We start from the raw sequence: 24,930 nt of genomic DNA, 5'->3' as shown, positions 1-24,930 counted from the left end.
CCAAAAGTGTGAGTCTTCAGGTTTCCAATATACCTGAGACACTGCCTTTTGGCCTATATACTTATTGCGCATCATGGTTTGCCAAATACCATCCTCAGTAAGAAGTTTGAACAACCATTTACTAAGTAGGGCCTCATTCTTGACCTGCAGGTCATGAATACCGAGGCCGCCCTGCTGTTTCGGCCTACAAACCACACTCCATTTGGCCAACCTATATTTTTTTCTTTTCACCATCTCCTTGCCAAAAGATCGTGGACCTAAAATAATCCAATCTTTGCAAGACCCCTTTTGGGAGCGGGAAGAACGAAAGCATATAGAGAACCATATTTGTAAGGACAGAGTTTATTGAAATCAATCGTCCTCCAACCGAGACCAACTTGCCTTTCCAGCTGCTCAAGCGTTTCTCTAGTCGCTCCTCTACATACTTCCATTCCGCAATGGTGAGACGTCGATAATGAATTGGTATTTTCAAATATTTAATTGGGAATTGTCCATGTGCACAACCAAAATGGTCATCACACATTCTTATATTCACACCATGGCTTGAAGGACGAAACATTGGCGTCAAGTGCAATGCACGAGGACACGCATCGCAAAATGAAATCACGATGTTGTATGAAAAAAAATCAAAAAGATTTCAAAATAGACATTCATTCCAATGTCCAAATTTTCAGCCAAGAAATTTGGAAGACAATCTTAAATACTCCTACAAATCACAGGAGAAGCACGCTAAACTGAAAATTACAGTTGACCCTTTCTGCTGCGACTAAACCAGACCCAAATGACCGCCGGCTCCCGACGGAGGCGGCCCGCCTCCTCAATGGCGCCTATCGCCCTGTCCGTACCCACCCCCAACGCCTCCCCGGCGCCGCGGCGCCTCCGCCGTCCGGCCATCGCGGCCGCCGGCGCCGCGCTCGCGGCGCTCCTCCTCCTCGCCGCGGCCGCCGCCGTCTGGCGCCCGGACTACCTCCGCGCCGCGCTCCTCCGCCGCCCTGCGCCCGCCGTCGCTAGGTTCTACTCCTTCGACCTGGTCCGCGAGTACCCCCACGACCCCGAGGCCTTCACCCAGGCACGCATCCCTCCTGATCTCATTCGCTCCTCTCCTCTCCCATGGGGAATTTTTTCCTCAGATTGCGTGTTTTTCGTTCTTTGGCAGGGTCTCCTGTACGCGGGAAACGACACTCTCTTCGAGTCCACTGGCCTTTATCACCAGGTAATGTAATGCAATGCAATGTGGAAATCTTCTCGTGGATTACAGTGATGCAAATGTGATATGCTAAGGAATACTACTTCCGTGGTTTTTCCACAATAAACTACATCTAGTTTCACTTGAATTGTGAACCTTGGTATTCATGCCTCCCTAGTGGAAACAAGCAGACTGGCTATCACTATATGAGCTGTTGAGGATCTGTTGCCTGAGCTTGCAAGTTGCATTTGTTTCGTTTTTGCTTTCTTTCTGTCAAGCGGTTTTTCTGAAGGACTAAATGCTTCTAATTTTGTTTCTGAACAGTCGTCGGTCCGAAAGGTTGATCTTCAAACTGGCAAAGTATGTTAAATATGGCACTCTCCTTATTTAACATTGCGCGGCAATGGTTCACCTACCCTACACTAAATCACTAGTTACTGCTTTGTCATTTATCAGGTTTTAGATCAGCACCAAATGGATGGACATATGTTTGGAGAAGGCTTAACACTTCTCGACGACAGGTAGATGAACCTCGATTATGCCCGACATGAGAATTGCTTTCTTGAACATGATGGCTCTATTTGCTTCTGCGGTCCTGTTAAATCTCATTCATTTGCTTTAATATTATCTTTTGTAGATTGTTTCAAATTACTTGGTTGAAGAATGATGGATTCATATACGACCGACATAACTTCAGCAAAGTAATGCTGCTGCCCCTGTTTCTATGTTAGTGCATTTACAGATGATTCAGATCTTTTCTGTTTATAGTCTCGGCTAATTATCTCCAAACCCTGACCTATCAATATCTATTTTCATGTGATCTTCTGAAATATGGGTTTACAATCATTCACATCGCATTTTACTGGTCATTTCTCAAGTTTTTCAGTCATTTCTTGTTGACGTCTGAGGTAACAAGTTATTGTGCTCTCTGCTGCAGCGTGAAAGTTTTACCCATAAAATGCGTGACGGGTGGGGGTTGGCTACGGATGGAAAAATCCTATTTGGCAGTGATGGTACTTCAAGGTTGTACCACCTGGATCCAATATCGCTTGAAGGTATATTAAGTTAATCACACACTTGATATTCTGTTAGCTTTCGGACTTAATTTCTTTTGTTTGATGTCTCTGTTGATACAGTAACAAAGACAGTAACTGTGAAATATCAAGACAATGACGTTTCCTATATTAATGAACTGGAATATATAAATGGTGAAGTATGGGCAAATGTCTGGCAGGTTAGAGTTGTTATGCACTACCTTGACCATATTGCTTTCATGTTTTATTATATTGTTCAAGATCTCAAGGACCAGAACATTTTCATTAGTATACCTTAGCGTTGATGTTAAAGTGCACCCTGGTGTCATTTATGAGGTTTAAGTTTAACAATTAACTTTGGGGTGTGACTCAGTTTGTACTGAAGTGTGTCCAAGTTTTATCCTGTGTTGTCCTTTGTTACACTTGATACTCTGAAATAGGCAATTGATATTACAATTAACTGGTCTGAATTTTTTATATCTTCTACAAGACATGACTAGCTAACGCCATTTGACTTGGCGATTAGGTAACCGAGGTCTTAGCATGACTAGCTAATATCATTTGTGTCTTAGCTGTGTTTTCCATGCAAAGTTTGATCATATTCAAGTATCATATACAATGTGAACTGCCTACCAATTTGCTAGAATGTTGTGAAGTGCACCTCTCAGTATCGAAAGTTATGATGTGTAGACAGATTGCATAGCTAGAGTTTCTCATGAAGATGGCCAAGTGGCGAGCTGGATCTTTCTTCATGAGCTGAGGTATGCTCTGAGTAGAAATCACTGTTGTTGTTCTATGCCTATTTCCTGACCACTGAGTTTCTTCACAAGATTACTCTGTTTGCCTGTAATGTTTGCATTTGAAGTAATAATCGATCCTTGTGTCCTCAATTTTGCAGGCAGCAATTATGGAAATCTGGCAACACGGTGAGCAGTCCCCATATGGTTCATTGGCTAATTGCATTGTTAGACGCACATAATCCAAATCCAGTATCGGGAGTGACATGACACTGAAAACTCTGTTTCATGCTCCAGGATATTGATGTTCTAAATGGTATAGCTTGGGATGAAGAAAATGACAGACTGTTCGGTGAGTCCTTTTGCACTTGCAGTTTCGGTCCCATGGATCAAGGTCTCTGGGTTTCTTGTCCAATTAACCTTTCGGCTCTACTCGCAGTGACCGGGAAACTGTGGCCAAAGCTTTACGAGATCAAGCTGCGCCAGGTGGATGGGCCGCCGGATGGGTCCGTGGAGAAACTGTGCCCAAGGGCAAGCTTTTATCGCTGACAAGTGTCGACGCCTCGGCGAGGATATGTACATGTATTATGTGCCTCCTGGTCGATTCGAGGCAATTGGTAGTATGAAGATAGGTTTTTTGTTGCTGTGACTTGGTGGTGAACTGGCAGGACCTAGCTGCTCATCAGTTTCATGCTGGAGGCGTGTACTGTAGTTGTATGTATAATCATGCATGATCTCCCATGAGTAGTGTAAAAGATTTGTGTCGTAAAGATGGTTTCGCTGCGAACATACCAAAATACAGTTGGTCAGAGACAAGCTCAAGGAACTAGAAAGAATGTGGAGAGGGCATCCGAAGTGCTCCAACCCATTTTGCAGTTGTTCGTGAACCTGGTAAACAATGAGATCTGTAGACCCTGTGGGAGATGATGATCATACACAATATGATCATGGAGGATGAGGGTGAAGATGCTGCCGGAGGTCTAGAATTCAAGAATATGGGTGATCCTATCCAACTTCCACATTAGAATCCGGCCACATTTGATCAGTTTGTCCAAATGCATTAACAAATTCTGCATTAAGCAACTCATGAACATATCAAGGAAGATCCGATTGAATATCTCATCGAGTATCTGTGTGGTTAAAGGGGATACCTAGAACATTCGTGTGAGTTTTTTTTTTTGAGAGGAACTACCACATGTTCATTGAACAAATAACTTACAGGGTGTACACACATGGTCGCTCCATAAGACAAACACATAGACAATTGTCCTAGAGCTTTGCACAAAGGACCCCAAGAAAAAAATTTGACCAATGAAGATCCCTGTGCAAATCCAATCCCTTAAGCATCGTCGGACTCCATCATCGCCATGGCAACGCCGGAGATGGACGAGAGCAACCATCACTCCTAAATCTGAAAGAACTCTGATGCAGACCATGCTGCTAGGTGAGTCGAATGAACGGTCTGCCGCATGTGACGGAGCCGAGGCTATGTGGCTCGTCGACCGCGGATCATCCCCAAGCCCGTCAGATCCCGGCACCGTCTCCTTCATCCACTCAGGTTGGAGAAGAAAGACGCCACCGCAAACCACCATCCACATCACATGCTCCAAAACAGCAACATACCTAGTACTAAACAACGTCCTCTCCGGGAAGAGCGATGAACACCGGCTAGCACAACCAAATGACGTCGTCAGATCTGAAATCCGGCGAGACACGGGTGCAAACCACCATCCACATCAGATCTGAAGCATCACTGGGTGGGGGAGAAGCAGGACCATCTTATTCCGACGCGGCATCGATCTCGCCACCGATGCGACGCCTCAAGGAAGACTAGGCCTAACCTAACTACACGCCGGAGCGAAATCGCCGGGGTCCCAGGCCCCTCCCGCCGCCGGAGCGACGGACGGAGGGGTCAAGGACCCGCAGCCTCGCCTGCGGAAGGAGGCAGAAGTTCGCTTCGCGAAACGCCTGCCTACAATGGTTGGGGAAAGAAGCGAGATGTCATCTACATTCGTGTGAGTTTAATTCAAATTTGAACTATTTTACCTGAAAATTTAGTTGGATTGTAATATTTAAATTAGAATTACCTTCGCATTGAATATTTTCAATAATCAAAGATTTCATATGCTATTATTTTGAGTATTCCAGACTTAGAAAAAAAACAGAGGCGGACATTCAGGGAACATGGTTTGATGGGCGACTCCTGCATCACTGTCCGCGGACTGAACTAGTCCACGGACAAATACATTGCCGGTTTGCCAATTTGGATGGCATTGCCCATTTTGCTAATGCTGGTGGACACTAAGAAACATCTTGCTTTTCCTTTGGTATATCGACTTCTAAAGTTGGTGCTAATTTTGCCACTTGCCACATCGATCCATGGAGAGATGCTTTTTTTTTTGCGGGTGATGGAGAGATGCTTTTCAGCAATGAATATTGTCAAAAGTAACAAAATAGGTGATCAGTTCATGAGTGATTGCTTGATTTGCTATATGGAGAAAGATATATTTCTACCATTATGAATGATGTTGTAATTGATCAACTCAAGAAGATGAAAGTTCAAGAAGGGAAGTTATCAAATGTCAGTCTCACATTGCTTCATATTTTTGCTTAATGATATTTATTTTATGTATTATTTGTTCTGCACCATTGTTGTTAATATAATAATATGTTTCGTTTGTTCATCCTATTCAGTAAGTTACTAATGAAATGTGCTCAGAAGTCATCGTTGTTTACTTTCTTTCGTGAATATGTAAACAAATGGTTTTATGACTTCGCTCAACCAATACTTGGTATGGCAATCTTTTTAATATGATAAAATTTATATGATTGAATCATTGCATATTTTTGCTTTTTGTATTGCCCTTAATTAGATGTAATTTATATCCTTTCACTATACTTTGTGATGTGCTGTAGTGGGCATATGTTGACACAGGTGCCCATTTTTCCAAGCTTTGTCCCTGGATGCAAGAGCATCTAGAAGAAATGGGTTGACGCAAGCTAGAGGAAGCTTGAGAGGCTGACGCAAATCCAATTCACCGATAACTTGTTAATAAGTGTGGAACCAATTGTCAGATGGACATCAGCACTTGTCAATAAGTGTGGAACCTGGGCACATTGGCTGCAATAATCCGAGACGCGCGGACTCATTGCGGACGTTTTACAGAATCCCCTTCTAAACTAATCTTTTTCCTCCCTGAATTTCAGCTGGGGCGGACCAGTTCCTCCCCTAATCTTGAATCCTATTGGTCCACGTTAATAGACCGTTAAATCCGTAAGTGAATTCCCTGTTGATGTAGCTTGATCCATTGGCTGCGTCGATCCATGTGTGTCCAGTATGTCATTACCAGTACTCCCTCCGTAAAGAAATATAAAAGCGTTTAGATCTAAACGCTTTTATATTTCTTTACCGAAGGAGTAATAAGGTCGTAGCGAACATATATTCATTCACTCCAGGGTCAAAATGGGGGAAGCAGACATGAGATATTCCTCACAAGACGATGCGCATGCGATTCTCTTTATTCATTCATGTAATCTCCGACGAGCAGCTAGCTCTCGGAGATCCATGCACGCACACATACATAGATATATAGATAGATGTACCACCGTGGCACCGTTCAGCTATCATCACACGGAAGCATGCATGTTTTATGCAAGAACAGATCGGTCAGAGCCGAAACATCTAGCAGTGCCAGGTGCAGAAGCAGCGGCGGCCGCGGCGGCCGCCGCACTTGCCGCCGGTGTAGCCCTCGGTCAGGCAGGCGCTCGCGCATTTGTTGGTGTCGAGGCATGCCCAATGGAACTTGTGGCTCGGCCTCGTGCACACCCTCGCCAGAGCCACCTGCACCGATCCCCCCTGCTCCTCTGCACACCCAAAATCAATCAACAAAGCAGATCCGTCGTCATCTCACACAATCTTAGCACTAGTGCAGTAAAGATCAGTCAACAACCATCAACTCCGAGCATATGTACCTGTGGCCGCAAGGAGCAGCAGGACGACCACCAAGACCTTCACGGACAGACGACCCATCGCGGTTTCTTGGGGAAGATCAGGAGGATTGTGTGTGTGTGGTAGATGAAAACCTTCGAGCTGGATTGTATGATGAATGATGCAGAGGAGAGGGGGGAGGGGGGCTTGTTATATACTCGTCGTAGCAGCACACGGATTTCCTTGCCGCTCCGAATTTCTTTGAGTGTTATTTCTCTTTTGCTTCTAGGCTGATTAAGCAGACAGATTTTTGTAGGGTAATGTAACTGCCGTGTGAAATAGGAAAGGCTTAGCAAAAAAAGAAAATGTGTATGGTAGTGCAACTGACATGTGAAAATAGAAAGGCTAAACAAAGAGATTTTTGTGTGGTAGTGTAACTGACATGTGAAAAAAGAAAGGCTATACAAATATATTTCTGTATGGTAGTGCGACGAGAACATAAATACTGTAGAGTCTACAGCCCCGCGACTCCAACATCCCTTAAATGCCCGAGCGGATGGCCCGGTCAGTGACCGGTAAAAAAAAACCCGACCTAGACACGCGTTTCAAACGGGCCTCAAAAGATCGGGCTAACCGGTAACCTTCATATCTAGCCCAAATCCAGGGCGGGTATGGGGTGGCCCGGTCCGGCCGCCACGCCGGGCCCGACAGTTCAAACCCATCACAAATTGCACCAAAACCACTCCTCGACCTATCGATTCCATTTGCTACTCTTCTCTGTTCTTCCTCGTCTGCCCCGACCTTCTCGTAGCTCCGCCGTCACTCGCTCCTCTGTTGTTGTTCCGAGCCTCAGTGCCACCAGCATCGGCACTACAGTCTTCTCATCTATTCTTGCCGCCGCACACGTCGTCACCAGCCCATAAGCCGCCGCGGTATGTCCGGCAACTTCCGGGATGCAAATTTCCCTCTATGTGTTCGACACATTGTCCGATCAGGTATTTTGTAATTTATTCGTAGGGAAAATGATGGATTCTGATGCTTCATCAGAGGAGGAGTATGGACCCGCAGAGCTAGATAAAATGATTGGAAATGAGTTCTTTGATTTTTCAGATTCAGACGAAAAAGTGGACATGGTCATGCACATGAGCATGCAAAAGGAAATAGACCGGCATGTGGAGCATATTCCTTAATCAATGGGTGAGTTATTAATCGAGATAGGGTCTTTTGAGCAGGGCTACTCTACAAGGATTACTTTGATCCGGACCCAGCTTTTCGTGATGATACATGGTTTCGTCGCCGTTTTCTCGTATGTGCAAACCATTGTTTTCCACTTTGTGGAGGGAGTGGAGGCACACAATGACTACTTCAAGCTCACTAGGGATTGCGTGATGCGGACAACTTTTTTTCTCCGCTAAGCAGAAATGCACGTCTGCGCTGAGGATACTTGCACTTGGTACTACCGCCGATGCCGTTGGTGAGATGGTCCGGATGGGGAGAGCACATGCCTGAAGGCTATTGTGAGGTTTGCCCGCACCATGGTGCAGGTGTTTGGGGCAGAGTATCTGAGAGAACCAGATGTGCAGGACACAGAAAAGTTGTTGGCTATTGGAGAGGCAAGATGTTAGGTATGCTCGAATCAATTGATTGCATGCATTGACAATGAAAGAACTACCCCAAATATTTGCGTGGAATGTACCAAGGTCATCCTAAAGAGACCACCATCATACTGGAAGCAGCGGCGATTTGGCATGCTTTCTTTGAAATCCCAGGTTTTCACAACGACATCAATGTGCTTCAACGACCTCTCATGTTCATAAGGCTTTGTAATAGGGAATTGCCGTAGTGCAACTACACTGACAACAGTTACGGCTACAACATAGGGTACTATCTTGCCGATGACATCTATCCTCGGTAGGCGACATTTGTGAAGACCATATCCGAACCACAAGGCAACAAACAAAAGCCACTTTGCACTAATGCAGGAAGCAGCTAGGAAGGATGTGGACAGGGCATTTGAAGTGCTTCAACCTCGTTGGGGAATTGTTCGTGGAGCTGCAATGATGTGGGTATTAGAAACCTTGTGGCAGCTGATGACATGTTGTGTTATTCTGCACAATATAATTGTCGAGAACAAGGGTGATGGATAGCCCAAACCAATGATTTGAAGCGCGCGTAGAACAATTCCAAATCTCGAAGGACCAAGTTGCAAATCGGCTTATGAAATTTTTGCAGATGCATCAAAATCTTTGAGATTATCGGGTGCACGCGCAACTATCCAGTGACCTTGTGGAGCATATGTAGACCCATATTGAAAAACAAAAAGCTAATATTTGAGGTGCACTTATAAATTTATATAAGAACTATGTATTTTCAATACTAACATTTGTTATTTACGTGTAATAATAACGTGTATGGATTTGCATGTATTTGAGATCCGAATTTATGGTATGTAACTACTAGGCAGGACATATGAAAAGCGATTCGACTGCGTCCGCGGGCATGATCAAACACGTCCGCGGACATATATAGAGCCGGATTTACCAAGTCTCTCGGACACCACATAAAAATTATTGTTCGCATTGGCTGCGTGGATGCATGTGTGCCAAGTATGTCAGTACTACTGTACAAGGGTCCGACGAAACACGACATCTCTTTATTCATGTACACTTTGAAATCGCCTGAAAATATATTTTGGGTCAGTCATTTTTGACGGTTGAGTTCTGCTTTGAGATCAGTGTTTTTGTTTCTAGTCTATTCTTTGAGCAGTTTGTTTTGACCGACCACATATTTGGGCCAGTCAATTTTTTACTGGGCTGAAACCCATTACATGTGCCACCCAGCCATCCCCTCTCCGCTTTTGTGTTTTTAATGTTTTCCTGTTTTTATGTGTTTCTATTTTTTTACTTTATTAGCTGGTTTTTTTATTTTCTTTGTGGGTATTTGTGAGATGTTGGGTTGGTGTAAATATAGAAAAAAATAGTATACAGTATGTCAGAAAATTACAACATTATATGATTGTTGTTTGCATAGTGCAGAAAGTGCAATCTTAGTGCAAAATTGTGTGGAAGTTCGTTTTAATTTTTTTCATTATCTTTCTTCTTAAAGATTAATACTAATGCCACTAATTCATTGTTCCTAATAAATTTTTTGTTATTTTGATATAGTTATTATATTATTATATTTATTATTTAATATAATACCGATGCCACTAAGTTGTTTCTTCTTAGATTTTTTTTTGCAAAAACATCTACTATCATATGCTTATTCTTGCATATTTAAAAAATAATATTTTTGTGTTTATATTGTGTGTAAAATTTGTCATCATTTCTTTTAGATTTCTTTCTCATTTTCTTTGTACTTAACAGGTAATACCAATGGCACTAATTCATTCTTCCTTTGAAAACCTCAATATATTTTGTTTTTCTTCAGAATTTATTTATTTTCAAAAGCGTAATACCAAAGCCACTAATTCATTATTTCTTTGAAAACTTCATTTCTTTAATGGTAATACCAATGTCACTAATTTATTCCTTATTATGAAACTTCCATTTGTTTTACAAAAAATCCACTATTATATGCTTATTCTTCCATAATATAAAAGGTGCAATTTATGTGTAAATTGTGTGCAACTTTTGTCTATTTTTTTTTCATTTTCTTTCTTCTTAAAGGATAATCCCAATGCCACTAATTCATTCTTCCATAGAAAACTTCATGATTTTCATTTTTTAGTTTTTATTTTATTTTTTCTTTAAGGGTAGTACCAACATCACTAATTCATCCCTTCTTAGCAAAAATTCTTTTTGGTGAAAATTTTACTATTACGTGGTTATTCTTGCAAGCAATGTCATTCATTAATTCCTTTTATAAACTTCATTATTTTGATTTTATTTTAATTTATACTCCCTCCGTTCCTAAATATTTGTCTTTCTAGAGGTCTCAAATGGACTATCACATACGGATGTATATAGACATATTTTAGAGTGTAGATTCACTCATTTCGCTCCGTATGTAGTCACTTGTTGAAATATCTAAAAAGACAAATATTTAGGAACGGAGGGAATAGTTCATTTACTTTTTCTTTAGGGGTAATACCAATGCCATTAATTCATTCATTCTTACCTGTGAGAAAAAAAAATCAGTCCTTCTTAGATTTTTTTGCCAGAATTTCATACTGTATGCTTATAGTTTCATGTTATAAATAGTGCAATTTATTTATTAACTGTGTGCAAAAATTTTCTAATGCCAATGCAACTAACTAATTCCTTTTTGAAAAACTTCATTTTTTAGTATATTAGTATAGGGGCAATGAGAAGGCCAGAGGTTATGTTACACATATTATTTTTCTTTTTAAATTTGTGTTTGTTTATTTTAAGGTAAATCCACTCCGATGATTCTTTTTTCCTTACAAAGAAATTTGTTTGCCTTTGTTCAAATTACCATGTCCTATCTGCAGCGATGTGGGAAAAACATTAGTCCAGAGGATACACATGCACCATGTACAAATAATGTTCATGATAGCTAGCTCTACTGCTATGATCTGTTCGTGCTAGCTCCGGCACACCAGGGCCAACCCAAGCTAGCTAGCTCACGAGCATACAGTCGGAGCTAGCTAGCTAATGCACGCACACGGCACACGGCACGCCACACCCTCACGCACGCACGCACAGGGCACATCACACTTCGTCGCATGAAAAAAAAACTAACGGACCCAAATTTTATTTCCAGTAACTTACCTCTAACTGGTCCCATTCATGGACGATGATCAAATTTCGCACAGCAGGAAGCAAATGTTCCTCAAAGAAGATGTGATTCTCTTGATTCATTCATGCAATCTCCGACGACCAGCGCTCACAGATCAACGCACGCATACACACATAGACATATATACTCACACGGAATCGTGCATCCAGTATTGACAAAAAGATAGGTACGGAAGAAAATACTACTACACGGTGAATGAATAAATAAATCGGAGAAATGCACTCGCTTTATTAGTAGATAATAGACCTAATAAAATAAATAGATATAGATAGACAGAATAGATAGATATAGAGCTCGAATCAAACTCCCGGTCATGCCGTTTCTAGCTCTGCTGTTTGCAGTGGTCTGAAAATAGCAGCAATGATGATGACGATGACTAATACGTTGATGGAATTTTTTTTTAGAAAGGAGGCGTTTGCCCGGCTTTAGAGAATTCAAGCCTTAAGAGTCCGTTTCCGAAGACTAGTAAAATAGGGGGATTCTGGAAGGTTCAATGGTACGTATATGGATATAACATAGTTCGACAAAGCAGGGAACCGATGGATTGATGGATGCAAGAACATCTAAAAGAAATGGTTTGACGCAAGCAAGAGCAAGCTTGAGAGAGGCTGAAGCAAATCGATCGAATTCACGGAGAACCGAACCGAACTGATGGAGGAGTCTTCCTTTCCCTCTCTTTGGCCATCAATCATCAGATGGACACCACATAAAAATTATTGATCGATGATCTCACAAAGCGGGGAACGGATCTTACTCATAAGATGATGCGATTCCCTTTATTCATTCATGAAATCTCTGACGACTAGCGCTCGCAAATCAACACACGCATACACACATAGATATATAGATCTACTATCGTTCAGCTAATATCACACACAGGGAATCATGCATCCAGTACGCGAGAACAAAGTAGCCAGGGCCATCTAGGCAAGGCATCTAGCAGTCCTTGGTGCAGTGGCAGTGGCGCTGGACGCCGACGCACTTGCCGGCGGTGAAGCCCTCGGTCTGGCAGACGTTCGCGCAGTTGGTGTCGCTGAAGCACGCCCCATGGAACTTGTGGCTATCCGACTCGCAATCCCTCGCCAGAGCCACCTGCACCGATCCCCCCTGCTCCTCTGCACCACCAAAATCAACAAAGCATGCAGATCAGTCGTCATCTCACGCAATTTTAGCAGAAGTAGATCATCAGTTATCTCAAATAATTTTGACGGTAGGCATGCACATAGCATACCCGTGGCGACGAGAAGCAGCAGGAGGACCACGAAGACCTTCGCGGACAGACCCATGGCGGTTCCTTGTGAAGGATGAAGAGGATTGTATGGTAGAATGTGAAAGCCTTGGAGCTGGGTTCTATGGTAGATGGGTGTAGAGGAGAGGGGAGGGGGGCTTGTTATATAGGAGTATTTCCCGTTTGGCAGCGTACATTGCTTCTATTTTCTTGGCATTAATTTTGTGCTGCTTCCAGCCTTCCAGGCTAAGCAAATAGATTTTTGTCAGGTAGTGTAACTGACAATGTGAAAATGGACACGCTAAGCAAACCATTTTTTGTATGATAGTGTAACTGACATGTGAAGATAGAAACACACAATTTTTGTATGGCAGTGTGACAAACTTGTGGAAACACACAATTAAAGGCTGTAAAAGGACACGTGAAAGTGGAAAAGGTGGTCATCTCTTGTCCACATATCAGCCACTGTACGTACTAGACACTCGGTTATGGTTGCAAGATGGATTCAAGTGCCCTGCAAGTTCTGGTGGCAAGGTTTGGCCGTTTGGGTGTCGAATGGTGTTGTTGGGTTTTGCATGCTGCAGCACTCGTCATGTTCTCATGTTCTCACTAATGGTGGGCTGGTCGCCCTACGGAGCACACCTGGCACTGGAAAGGTTTGCGTCAAGGTCAAGAGGCGATGAAGAGGATGCAAAAACATCTACGGAGCACATCTGGCACTGGAAAGGTTCTCACTAATGACTGTTGGATTGAAGGATGCAAGAACATCTAAAAGAAATGGGTTGACGCAAGCTAGAGAAAGCTTGAGAGAGGCCGAAGCAAATCGATGGAATTAACGGAGAACCGAACCGATCCGATGGAGGAGCCATCGATCCTTCAATCATCTCTTTGGCCATCAATCATCAGATGGACACCACATAAAAATTATTGATCGATGATCTCACAAAGCAGGGAACAGATCTCACTCACAAGATGATGTGATTCCCCTTATTCATTCATGCAATCTCCGAGGACCAGCACTCGCAGATCAACGCGTGCACATACATAGACATATAATAGATTAACTGTCCGACTCCCTTGCCCGAAGATTCAGCCCCTGCTCTCCTAGTGAAGCTGCTGGTTCCGGCACCTTATGTGGTGCCGGAGAAGAAGGCCAAGAAGAAGAAGGCCACGGGGACTCGAAAGAGATCCCGGCATATGGTGGTGTCGGACTCGTCGTCTGATGAGTCCGAGACGCACTCCTCCCGTGAAGACGAGGAGGAGGAAGAAGAGACCTCTCCCCCTCTAGCGGGGGGAGGAAAGAAGAGGAAGGCCGCCCCAGTAGGGGAGGTCGAAGGGTCCAAGAAGAGGAAAACCCCTCCGCCGGACTACGCTCCTGACACTGACGAGGACGAAGAGGAGTGGCCGGACAGGACCAAGCGTCCGGCGAAATTGTAAGTGTTCGGATACCAGAATAACTCATGATATTCCTTTTGTTGCGCAGCTTTCCCTAATGTCGAATATCATCATGCAGCCCGCCCAAGGACGGGCTCGACGAGTCGTCGAGCGGCTTCCTGGATTCCTCGGACGTGAATTCAGTTCCGCCCGCTGCCTCCCCCTGCGCTGCGGATGACGCCGGAGTGGCGTCGCGACAAGCTCCGGGGCAAGAGGAGGTGGTCCAGGAGGAACCGCGAGGCGACCTTCCGGACTCCAGGAGTAAAGGGGACAAGACCCCCCAGGGCTCCAAGTCCGGCTTTAAGCCGGACACCGCGCCGGAATCATCAACGGTTCCGGACCGCGGCAGGCGAACTCCTGCCAAGAGGAGCAAGCCTATTGAGCCGGCGTCCTCCGTCCAACCGGAGGCGCCGGACAATCTGCTGGAGGTGCTTAAGGGCGCCTCCATCGATGAGGAGCACCGTACCATCATGAGTACGGTGGTCCAGAAGGTTCGGTCCGCCAAAAGCAGACTGACTGAAGCTTGTGCTAACCTTCTAACAGGCTTCGAGGTAAGTAAAAAATATATAAAAATATCACCGCATAGACAGTAGCCCCTGATGCTCTGTTTGGCGTTCGGAAAGAAAAGCCGAATAGAGGATCTATTATATATCGCAGGAGTCTAACTAAAAAGAAGTCAATATACGTATGCAGGCTTCGCTGCTGGCCACCACCGCACTGACTGCGGAGGTGGGTGCCCTGAAGCAGGGCCTCGAGCGGACCGAGCAAGAGCTCGGCCTTGCCAAACGGCAGCTCGAGGAGAAAGAAGGTAAGAGATACCTTATAGAAAAAATGCCTATAAGAAGACGCAATTGCAAAAAATGACAGGAGTACCCTGCTTGTTGTAGGGGCCACAACTGAGGTGGTGACCCTCAAGCAGGCGCTGTCTGAGGCCGAGAAGAAAGCGGCCACGGAGCGTACCGAGCGGGAGAAATTTGAGGCGCAGGTCGGCAGGGTGCAGCAAGAGCTTCAGGCTCTCATGAAAAAACATGAGAGTTTGGAGTTCGACTCGAAGACGCGAGCTTCCGAGCTTGCTGCGGCCCTTAAAACTGCCGAATCTGCCAAGGCCGAAGCCCAGAAGGCCCTCCAGGAATTGGATGCGGTGAAAAAGATAGCGGCGGGTAAGGCATTCTCTATGCAAAGCAGACATATAAAAGTAAGCTACTTGTTACTTACCCGAATCCGGAGCTCTCCAGGGGCATTCGCAGATCTTCCCCGCAGTGTATCCGATGCCGCCGCATTCTACCGAGTCGAGGAAGGCAGCTCGACGGAGAAGGTGTTCTGGTCTCAGTACGCTGAGGCCGGACACCCTGTGCCCTTGAGCGACCAGCTGAAGCAGCTGGTCGAGCTTCACAAGGCGGCCGAACAAGCCCTGCAGGGCTTCATAGTTCGGCTGTGGCCTGGAGAGGCCCTGCCTGGGAGCTACTTCGGACTGGTGCGGTGGCTGGTGGAGGCTTGTCCAAGGCTCGAGGTCATCAAACGCTCCGTCTGCATCGAAGGTGCCCGTAGGGCCCTTGCCCGTGCAAAGGTGCACTGGGGTAAGCTGGATGGTGAGAAGCTTGTGAGGGACGGGCCGCCGCCAGGGAAGGAGCATCGCAAGCCCGAGAACTATTACAAGGATGTTCTGGCTGGTGCCCGCCTTATGGCGGATGAATGTACCAAAGATGTAATTTTTGAATGAACTCGCTCGTGTTATCCTGTGCGCTGAAAACTTGTTCATATGCGCTGAGCAATGCTTGTTGAATTTAAAATATTACTTTCTGTGCAGCCGTTTATCAAAAAATTGAGAGATGGCCAGTCGTCGGCTTCTGCCCTCATGCCACTAGTGCTGGGGTGTTCGGGATAAACCTGAGCGCTCTTTTTCCCATGATTGGGTTTGTCGAGGGAGGCGCTCAGCACAACGAACAAGGCAATCGGACTATAATGCTTGAACACTCTCACTTAGCCATAGAACTCTATAATTTTAAATTTCGGCGAAGCCCCTAGTATTCGGAAGACCGAGTTCGGGGCGCTATCCACGCCTTGGCCGGACAAAGCCGGTTCCTCGCTCGAAGCGGCATAAGTCTTTAAGGACTCGAAAAACCTCTCGAACAGCGACCGGTCTCTCGCCTCATCATGACAGTCAGTTTTAGCTTTCTCTACTGAGGTGCTCAGCCCAGCTTAACTGGGGCACAATCGCAATAGTTCTCCTAGTGCTACCTTAGCCGATATAGCGGAACGTAAGGCACCAAAACATAGGAGCCGGGCAAACCCAACTATTGACCCAAATCATGATTCGGAGCCGATGCATATAGTGCTATAAGTTCGGGGTGCCGCACTTGTGAAAGTGTACGGACTTCTCACGCCATATTGATGGGTACTGAAGCCCCTGGCATATTTTTGCCGTACCACAGTGTACGGATGCAACATGTTATAAACATATATATAAAAAGAGGATAATGTAAGAAATAGACAAAAAGCTATGCATTGTTTATAGAAAGGCTGCTATGAAAGCGGAATGATACAAATAGTGCGATAAGCAAAAGAAATTGGACTATTTAACATGTCCTGGCCAGGGGCAGGCCGCGGAATTGTATTAAAAAACAGGTATACTGCTCGCAATAGAGACCACCTGGGAGTTCCATAATGCGGCGTGGCTTGTCTGCTTTTCTGGATCTTGCATCGTTTGTGCGGCAGTTGAATTGCCGAATGGGTCATCCGAAGTATGGAGTCCTGAGAGTAAGAGAAAAAAGAAAAAAAGAGGAATCCGGCAGCCCCTGGTGCGGTTTAGGCCGTATTTCGGGCGTGCCGTGATAGTGCCCCTTCCCCTGTGCCCATGGTATTTCAAGAGCGTAGTTATGTACGTGAAGCACTGGTTTCGCTATATCACGAGGGCTAGGGTTGGGGCCGCATTGCTACGCTAGCTCAGAACGTGCCAGGCAATCTTGTTGTAGGGTACTCCGGGCGCGCTTGGCAGTGTTCGGCCTTTTGAAGGTTGAACTGGAGAACTGCCTAGAGAGGCTGCTTTGTATTTCTGCTGCGAGCGCTGCTATGTGCTCCTCCGTTTGGAGGGAGCGTTCAGTGTTCCCATTGACCGTGATTACTCCTCTAGGGCCTGGCATCTTGAGCTTGAGGTATGCATAGTGCGGTACCGCGTTGAATTTTGCGAATGCGGTTCGCTCGAGCAGTGCGTGATAGCCACTACGGAACGAGACTATGTCGAAGATTAACTCCTCGCTTCGGAAGTTATCCGGAGATCCAAAGACCACTTCCAGTGCGACTGAGCCTGTACAGTTGGCTTCTACACCTGGTATGACGCCTTTAAAGGTCGTTTTGGTGGGCTTGATCCTCGAGGGATCTATGCCCATTTTTCGCACTGTATCCTGGTAAAGTAGGTTCAGGCTGCTGCCGCCGTCCATGAGGACTCTTGTGAGATGAAATCCGTCAATGATTGGGTCTAGAACCAATGCGGCGAAGCCGCCATGACGGATGCTAGTGGGGTGGTCCCTTCGATCAAAGGTGATCGGGCAGGAGGACCATGGGTTGAACTTTGGGGCGACTGGCTCCATCGCATATACGTCCCGTAACGCACGCTTCCGCTCCCTCTTGGGGATGTGGGTTGCGTATATCATGTTCACCGTCCGCACTTGCGGGGGAAATCCCTTCTGTCCACTGTTGTTCGGCGACCTGGGCTCCTCCTCGTTGTCGCTACGCAGCCCCTTGTCTTTGTTTTCGGCTCTTAACTTGCCTGCCTGCTTGAACATCCAACAGTCCCTGTTGGTGTGATTGGCTGGCTTTTCGGGGGTGCCATGTATCTGGCACAAGCGGTCGAGTATTCGGTCCAAACTGGACAGGCCCTGAGTATTTCTTTTGAATGGATTTTTTCGTTGACCGGATTTGTAGCCTCGGAATCCGGTATTAACTGTCGTATCCTCGTTGCTGTCGCTGTTAACGCGGCCTTTTTTTTTCCGACGCGACCTGTCGCTTTTGTCCTTGGTATTCGAATTACCAAGGTTCTTGGTTAAATTGTTGCTGCGAGCTAGCCAGCTGTCTTCTCCCGCGCAAAAGCGGGTCATGAGTGTCGTGAGGGCTGCCATAGATTTCGGCTTTTCCTGTCCCAGGTGCCGGGCAAGCCACTCGTCACGGATATTATGCTTGAAGGCCGCTAAGGCCTCTGCGTCCGGACAGTCGACTATCTAGTTTTTCTTTGTTAGGAACCGTGTCCAGAATTGCCTGGCCGATTCCTCTGGCTGCTGAATTATGTGGCTTAGGTCATCGGCGTCCGGTGGTCGCACATAAGTGCCCTGGAAGTTGTCAAGGAATGCGGCTTTCAGGTCCTCCCAAGAACCGATTGAGTCTGCTGGCAAGCTGTTAAGCCAATGCCGGGCCGGTCCCTTAAGTTTGAGTGGGAGGTATTTGATGGCGTGTAGATCATCACCGCGGGCCATGTGGATATGAAGGAGGTAATCCTCGATCCATACCGCAGGATCTCTTGTGCCATCGTACGATTCGATGTTTACGGGTTTGAAGCCCTCAGAGATTTTATGATCCATTACTTCATCTGTGAAGCATAGTGGGTGTGCGGCGCCTCTGTATTGGGCTATATCACGACGCAACTCGAGGGAGTTTTGTCTGTTGAGTTCGGCCCGGCCGGATTTATTGTATCCGGAGTGACGATCACCGTCACATGCCACGGGGCGCCTGCGCGATCCGTAGATCGATCTTGTTTGCCTTGCCTTGTCCTCCAGTATGTCATGCAGGTCGGGCGAATTTTCCCGTGCCTTAGTATGCTTGATGCGGCGTCGGGGCATGGCTTGAGTGGAGGGCCAAGAGGCCTCTCTGTCGCGGCCACGAGGTGGCCGGTCGGCCATGTCATGCGCTGGTGATGTAAGTGCTTCCTCCTCTAGTCAGGGTAGCAGCCTGCGCTTTGGGTAACTCTTGGAGGGGCGTTCGAGTTCATACTCTTCGGCCGCAAGGACTTCAGCCCATCTGTCCGCTAGCAAATCCTGATCAGCTCTAAGCTGTTACTGCCTTTTCTTGAGGCTGCTTGCCGTGGCCATAAGCCTGCGTTTAAAACGCTCTTGTTCGGCGGGATCCTCTGGCACGGCGAACTCGTTGTCGTCGAGGCTTGCCTCGTCTTCGGAGGGAGGCATATAATTATCGTCCTCAACCTCTTGGTCCGCCGCCCTCTCATGAGGGCTGGCTTCTCTGTCCTCCTGTGCTGAATCTTGTTGGAGGGGGTGTTCTTCGGCGCTATCCGGAGTAGTATTATCTCCCGTGCCGGAATCACCGTTTTTGCTTTGGCGGGATTTAGAGCGGCGCCGCTGACGCCGGTGCTTGGGCTGTTTCTTAGAGGTATCGTCCCCTGCTGTTCCATCGCCATCTCCATCCTTTGGAGTGTCCATCATATATATGTCATATGACGAGGTGGCCTTCCAGCGCCCTACATGTGCTGGTTCTTGCTCGTCTCCTGCATCGTCGTCCATGCCGTCGATGTCTTCGGAGTCGAAGTCAAGCATGTCGGTTAAGTCGTCGACAGTGGCTACGAAGTGGGTGGTGGGTGGGTTTTGAATTTCCTCATCGTCCGTATCCCAACCTTGCTGACCGTAGTCCGGCCAGGGCTCTCCTGATAAAGAGAGAGACTTTAGAGAATTTAGGATGTCGCCGAAGGGCGAGTGCTGAAAGATGTCCGCGGCAGTGAACTCCATTATTGGCGCCCAATCGGATTCGATCGGCGGGGGCGCGGGGGGGCTCGGAGTTCGGAGAGGAATCCGGCTCCTCAGAGTCACAGGCCATGCGGAGTGCGGGGCTAGAGTTCGGCTCGATCGCCTCTGAGATCACAGCTCCTGAGGCAGCGTCCAACCGCTGATCCTCGATCGACGCAGTAGGCTCCGAATCAACGATCGGAACCGATGCGTGTGCGGCCTCCAAGGCGTTGTTCGGCGGCATAGCTATATCGTGCCCATCGAGACAGTGCGGCGCGCTTGGCTGTGGCTCGAATCCGTCGAAGATCAAGTCCCCGCGGATGTCAGCCGTGTAGTTTAGGCTTCCAAACCTGACCTGATGACCAGGGGCGTAGCTTTCGATCTGCTCAAGGTGGCCAAGCGAATTGGCCCACAGTGCGAAGCCGCCGAAGAAGAAGATCTGTCCGGGGAGAAAAGTCTCACCCTGGACTGCATCGTTGTTGATGACCGAAGGAGCCATCGGGCCTAAAAGCGACGAGACAGAGGAACTCTCAATGAAAGCACCAATGTCGGTGTCAAAACCGGCGGATCTCGGGTAGGGGGTCCCGAACTGTGCGTCTAGGCCGGATGGTAACAGGAGGCAAGGAACACGATGTTTTACCCAGGTTCGGGCCCTCTTGATGGAGGTAAAACCCTACGTCCTGCTTGATTAATATTGATGATATGGGTAGTACAAGAGTAGATCTACCACGAGATCAAGGAGGCTAAACCCTAGAAGCTAGCCTACGGTATGATTGTTGTATGATGAAGTTGTCCTACGGACTAAAACCCTCCAGTTTATATAGACACCGGAGAGGGTTAGGGTTACACAAAGTTGGTTACAATGGTAGGATATCTTGAATATCCGCATCGCCAAGCTTGCCTTCCACGCCAAGGAAAGTCCCATCCGGACACGGGACGAAGTCTTCAATCTTGTATCTTCATAGTCCTGGAGTCCGGCTGAAGGTATAGTCCGGCTACCCGAACACCCCCTAATCCAGGACTCCCTCACTACTAATTCCACACCTACCTAACAAATTTTTTTTGTAAGGACCATGGTTGGCTTGCAATCCACAAAAACCATTAGAACACAAAATAATTCAAAACTCAAGACAAAGCCCAAAAGCGCTCAGCTCCCCGGTAACGGTGCCAGAAAAATATTGATGGCCTGCAAGTGCACAAGGTTTAGTTGTAGCCATTTTGAAGTAAATGTACCATCCCACAAGGAGCATAGGAATCAAACTTTTGCCTCTTGAAGTGAATTGTGTATTTTTATGCCTGCGGGTAATTATAGACTTAAAGCAAAGGAAAGTGAGGGCTGATATGATACGTCTCCAACGTATCTATACTTTTTTATAGTTCCATGCTATTACATTATCTGTTTTGGATGTTTAATGGGCTTTAATATGCTATTTTATATTATTTTTGGGACTAACCTATTAACTGGAGGCCCAGTGCCAGTTTCTGTTTTTTTGCCTATTTTAGAGTTTCGCAGAAAAGGAATACCAAACAGAGTCCAAACGGAATGAAACCTTCGCGATGATCTTTCTTGGACCAAAATAAATCCAGAAGATTTGGACTCGGAGTCTGGAACTCCACGAGGTGGCCACGAGGCAGGAGGGTGCGCCCAGGGGGATAGGCACGCCCCCACCCTCGTGGGCCCTGATGACCCGCAAGTATAGGGGATCTACTGTAGTCCTTTCGATAAGTAAGAGTGTCGAACCCAACGAGGAGTAGAAGGAAATGACAAGCAGTTTTCAGTAAGGTATTCACTGCCAGCACTGGAATTATCGATAACAGATAGTTTTGTGATAAGGTACGTAATTCGTAACGGGTAACAAGTAATAAAAGTAAACAAGGTGCATCAAGGTGGCCCAATCCTTTTTGTAGCAAAGGACAAGCCTGGACAAACTCTTATATAAAGGAAAGCGCCCCCGAGGACACATGGGAATTATCGTCAAGCTAGTTTTCATCACACTCATATCATTCGTGTTTGTTACTTTGACAATTTGATATGTGGGTGGACCGGTTCTTGGGTACTGCCCTTACTTGGACAAGCATCCCACTTATGATTAACACCTCTTGCAAGCATCCGCAACTACAAAAGAAGTATTAAGGTAAACCTAATTAACCATAGCATGAAACATATGGATCCCAATCATCTCCTTACGAAGCAACACATAAACTAGGGTTTAAGCTTCTGTCACTCTAGCAACCCATCATCTACTTATTACTTCCCAATGCCTTCCCCTAGGCCCAAATAATGGTGAAGTGTCATGTAGTCGACGTTCACATGACACCACTAGAGGAGAGACAACATACATCTCATCAAAGTATCGAACGAATGTCAAATTTACATGACTACTTATAGCAAGACTTCTCCCATGTCCTCAGGAACAAACATAACTACTCAAAAATCATATTCATGTTCATAATCAGAGGGGTATTAATATGCATAAAGGATCTGAACATATGATCTTCTACTAAATAAACAAACAAGCATCAACTACAAGGAGTAATCAACACTACTAGCAGCCCACAAGTACCAATCTGAGGTTTTGAGACAAAGATTGGATACAAGAGATGAACTAGGGTTTGAGATGAGATGGTGCTGGTGAAGATGTTGATGGAGATTGACCCCCTCCCGATGAGAGGATCGATGGTGATGACGATGGTGATGATTTCCCCCTCCCGGAGGGATGTTTCCCTGGCATAACAGCTCCGCCGGAGCCCTAGATTGGTTCCGCCAAGGTTATGCCTCGAGACGGTGGCTCTTCATCCCGAAAGCTTCCTTCTGATTTTTTCCAGGGCGAAAGACTTCATATAGCAAAAGATGGTCACCGGAGGCCTGCCAGGGGGCCCATGAGACAGGGGGCACGCCTAGGGGGTAGGGTGCGCCCCCACCCTCGTGGATGGTGGGTGGCCCCCTCTGGTGCTTTCTTCGCCCAATATTTTTTATATATTTTAAAACTGACTTCCATGGAGTTTCAGGACTTTTGGAGTTGTGCTGAATAGGTCTCTAATATTTGGTCCTTTTCCAGCCCAGAATTCCAGCTGCCGGCATTCTCCCTCTTCGTGCAAACCTTGTAAAATAAGAGAAAATAGGCATAAGTATTGTGACATAATGTGTAATAACAGCCCATAATGCAATAAATATCGATATAAAAGCATGATGCAAAATGGACATATCAGGCCCCACGTAGTTCCACCGACGTACTCCTTTTGCCTATATATACTCTTATACCCTAGATCGACCGCAGAGAGCCACGATACCACTTTTCCACCGCCGCAACCTTCTGTGCCTGTGAGATCCCATCTTGGGGCCTCTTTCGGCGATCTGCCGGAGGGGGAATCGATCACGGAGGGCTTCTACATCAACACCATAGCCTCTCCGATGAAGCGTGAGTAGTTTACCACAGACCTTCGGGTCCATAGTTATTAGCTAGATGGCTTCTTCTCTCTCTTTGATTCTCAATACAAAGTTCTCCTCGATGTTCTTGGAGATCTATTTGATGTAATACTCTTTTGCGGTGTGTTTGCCGAGATCCGATGAATTGTGGGTTTATGAACAAGATTATCTATGAATATTATTTGGTTCTTCTCTGAATTCTTATATGCATGATTTGATATCTTTGCAAGTCTCTTCGAATTATCGGTTTAGTTTGGTGTAGCGACCAGACCTCAAACAGTCCGATCTCTGTGCTCCGGTGTCATCCCTGGATCAGTAATGCTGACACCACACAGTACTCGGAGGATTTATAGCAGAGTAGCAATCACACACTTATTACATCGAGTGTCTCAAAAGAGAACTTATTACAATAAGTATGGCTTAAGGCCATCTAATAACGATAACAGCGGAAGGTTTGGAAGATAAGTGAGTCCATCAACTCCAACGACATCACTGAGTATAGGACCACGACCTAAAAACTCCTTAATAGTCGTCTGAAAAGTCTGCAACATTAACGTTGCAGCCCGAAAATGGGTCAGCACATGGAATATGCTGGCAAGGTAACACATAGAGAGTAATGAAATGAAACAGCTATACTATATGCATATTTGGCTGGTGGAAAGCTCTATGGTTACAGTTTTGCGTAAAGCCAATTTTTCCCTACTTCAAAGGAATAAATTTAATTACTATCATGGTGGTTGTTAAACATTGAGAATGGTTGACAGCATCCTCAATCCCAATTAAGCATCATCGTTAAACATAACCCAACAAAATTAATTTAGAGTAACATGATGAGATTCACATGATAATCCAAGTACTAGATACTCAAGATGTCCATAACCGGGGACACGACTAATCATGATTAGTTTATTACACTCTGCAGAGGTTTGCGCACTTCTCCCCACAAGACTCGATCGCCTCCATTTGGTTTCTCGCACTACAGGGTGTTTGAGAAGACGGATGACCGAGACATAGTCTTTCAGAAGTGCTAGCACCTTACGATGGGTAGACCGTACCACCTACAACCCCTACATCTGCTAGTCTACCACTATAAGAGTTCGCACGACTTAGTCAACTATGCTAGAGCCCATAATAGCTTATGGCTGCACACGGAAGTTTCTAGTATGAATAGTCTCATGATCCCTTTGAGCCTGGGTGGCGGTCCAAAAGAAAACAGGCAAGTCCTGGAATACCCAGGTGCCTCAATCCACCCAGATGTGTGTTTAAGTTGCCACCTTAGATAAACCATTAATTAACAATCTCACATCTGTCATGGATTTCACTCACCCAATCCACGTCTACTAGCATAGCATGGCATAATAAGCAAACGTAGAAGTAACTCCCAAAGGTTTGATAATAAACAGGTAATAGGTACTACCTCATCTACTTCCCATCCCACAATTTAATTAGATCCTAATCATGCAATGTGTGAG

The 24,930-nt window shown here is 46.0% G+C and overlaps 3 protein-coding genes across 4 annotated transcripts; 1 reads left to right on the top strand and 2 right to left on the bottom strand.

Moving 5' to 3' along the window:
• The first annotated feature begins 742 nt into the window (after positions 1–742).
• On the top strand, positions 743–3,744 carry LOC125545833 (glutaminyl-peptide cyclotransferase-like). Of its 2 annotated transcripts, XM_048709873.1 has the most exons (11): positions 745–1,069; positions 1,157–1,213; positions 1,511–1,546; positions 1,643–1,707; positions 1,824–1,887; positions 2,124–2,241; positions 2,323–2,420; positions 2,911–2,981; positions 3,119–3,146; positions 3,255–3,309; positions 3,397–3,744. In XM_048709873.1, exons 1-11 carry the CDS (start codon positions 782–784, stop codon positions 3,504–3,506), a joined length of 990 nt encoding a protein of 329 aa, XP_048565830.1. In that variant the 5' UTR covers positions 745–781; the 3' UTR covers positions 3,507–3,744. The 2 variants fall into 2 exon arrangements, with proteins under 2 accessions (XP_048565831.1, XP_048565830.1); XM_048709874.1 differs by lacking the exon at positions 2,323–2,420 and having other exon boundaries at positions 743–1,069; positions 2,915–2,981.
• A 2,669-nt stretch (positions 3,745–6,413) lies between these two features.
• On the bottom strand, positions 6,414–7,064 carry LOC125549052 (defensin Ec-AMP-D2-like). The gene is made up of 2 exons (XM_048712548.1): positions 6,930–7,064; positions 6,414–6,821 (listed from the first exon to the last, which is right to left on the bottom strand). Exons 1-2 carry the CDS (start codon positions 6,985–6,987, stop codon positions 6,640–6,642), a joined length of 240 nt encoding a protein of 79 aa, XP_048568505.1. The 5' UTR covers positions 6,988–7,064; the 3' UTR covers positions 6,414–6,639.
• A 5,306-nt stretch (positions 7,065–12,370) lies between these two features.
• On the bottom strand, positions 12,371–13,039 carry LOC125549051 (defensin Tk-AMP-D1.1). The gene is made up of 2 exons (XM_048712547.1): positions 12,878–13,039; positions 12,371–12,761 (listed from the first exon to the last, which is right to left on the bottom strand). Exons 1-2 carry the CDS (start codon positions 12,930–12,932, stop codon positions 12,583–12,585), a joined length of 234 nt encoding a protein of 77 aa, XP_048568504.1. The 5' UTR covers positions 12,933–13,039; the 3' UTR covers positions 12,371–12,582.
• Positions 13,040–24,930: the final 11,891 nt, after the last annotated feature.

This window comes from Triticum urartu, chromosome 3 (genome assembly GCF_003073215.2).
Source record: "Triticum urartu cultivar G1812 chromosome 3, Tu2.1, whole genome shotgun sequence".
NCBI classification, from domain to species: domain Eukaryota; kingdom Viridiplantae; phylum Streptophyta; class Magnoliopsida; order Poales; family Poaceae; genus Triticum; species Triticum urartu.
This window is presented reverse-complemented; position numbering and strand designations above follow the sequence as displayed.

Excerpts from the sequence above, each read along its gene's own strand:
- LOC125545833 (XM_048709873.1), top strand. The coding sequence starts at position 782 with ATGACCGCCGGCTCCCGACGGAGGCGGCCCGCCTCCTCAATGGCGCCT. Across the intron at positions 1,708-1,823 it reads TTAACACTTCTCGACGACAG|ATTGTTTCAAATTACTTGGT; the intron begins GTAGATGAACCT and ends TATCTTTTGTAG. Across the intron at positions 3,147-3,254 it reads TATGGAAATCTGGCAACACG|GATATTGATGTTCTAAATGG; the intron begins GTGAGCAGTCCC and ends TTCATGCTCCAG.
- LOC125549052 (XM_048712548.1), bottom strand. The coding sequence starts at position 6,987 with ATGGGTCGTCTGTCCGTGAAGGTCTTGGTGGTCGTCCTGCTGCTCCTT. Across the intron at positions 6,822-6,929 it reads GCTGCTCCTTGCGGCCACAG|AGGAGCAGGGGGGATCGGTG; the intron begins GTACATATGCTC and ends TTGGGTGTGCAG.
- LOC125549051 (XM_048712547.1), bottom strand. The coding sequence starts at position 12,932 with ATGGGTCTGTCCGCGAAGGTCTTCGTGGTCCTCCTGCTGCTTCTCGTC. Across the intron at positions 12,762-12,877 it reads GCTGCTTCTCGTCGCCACGG|AGGAGCAGGGGGGATCGGTG; the intron begins GTATGCTATGTG and ends TTGGTGGTGCAG.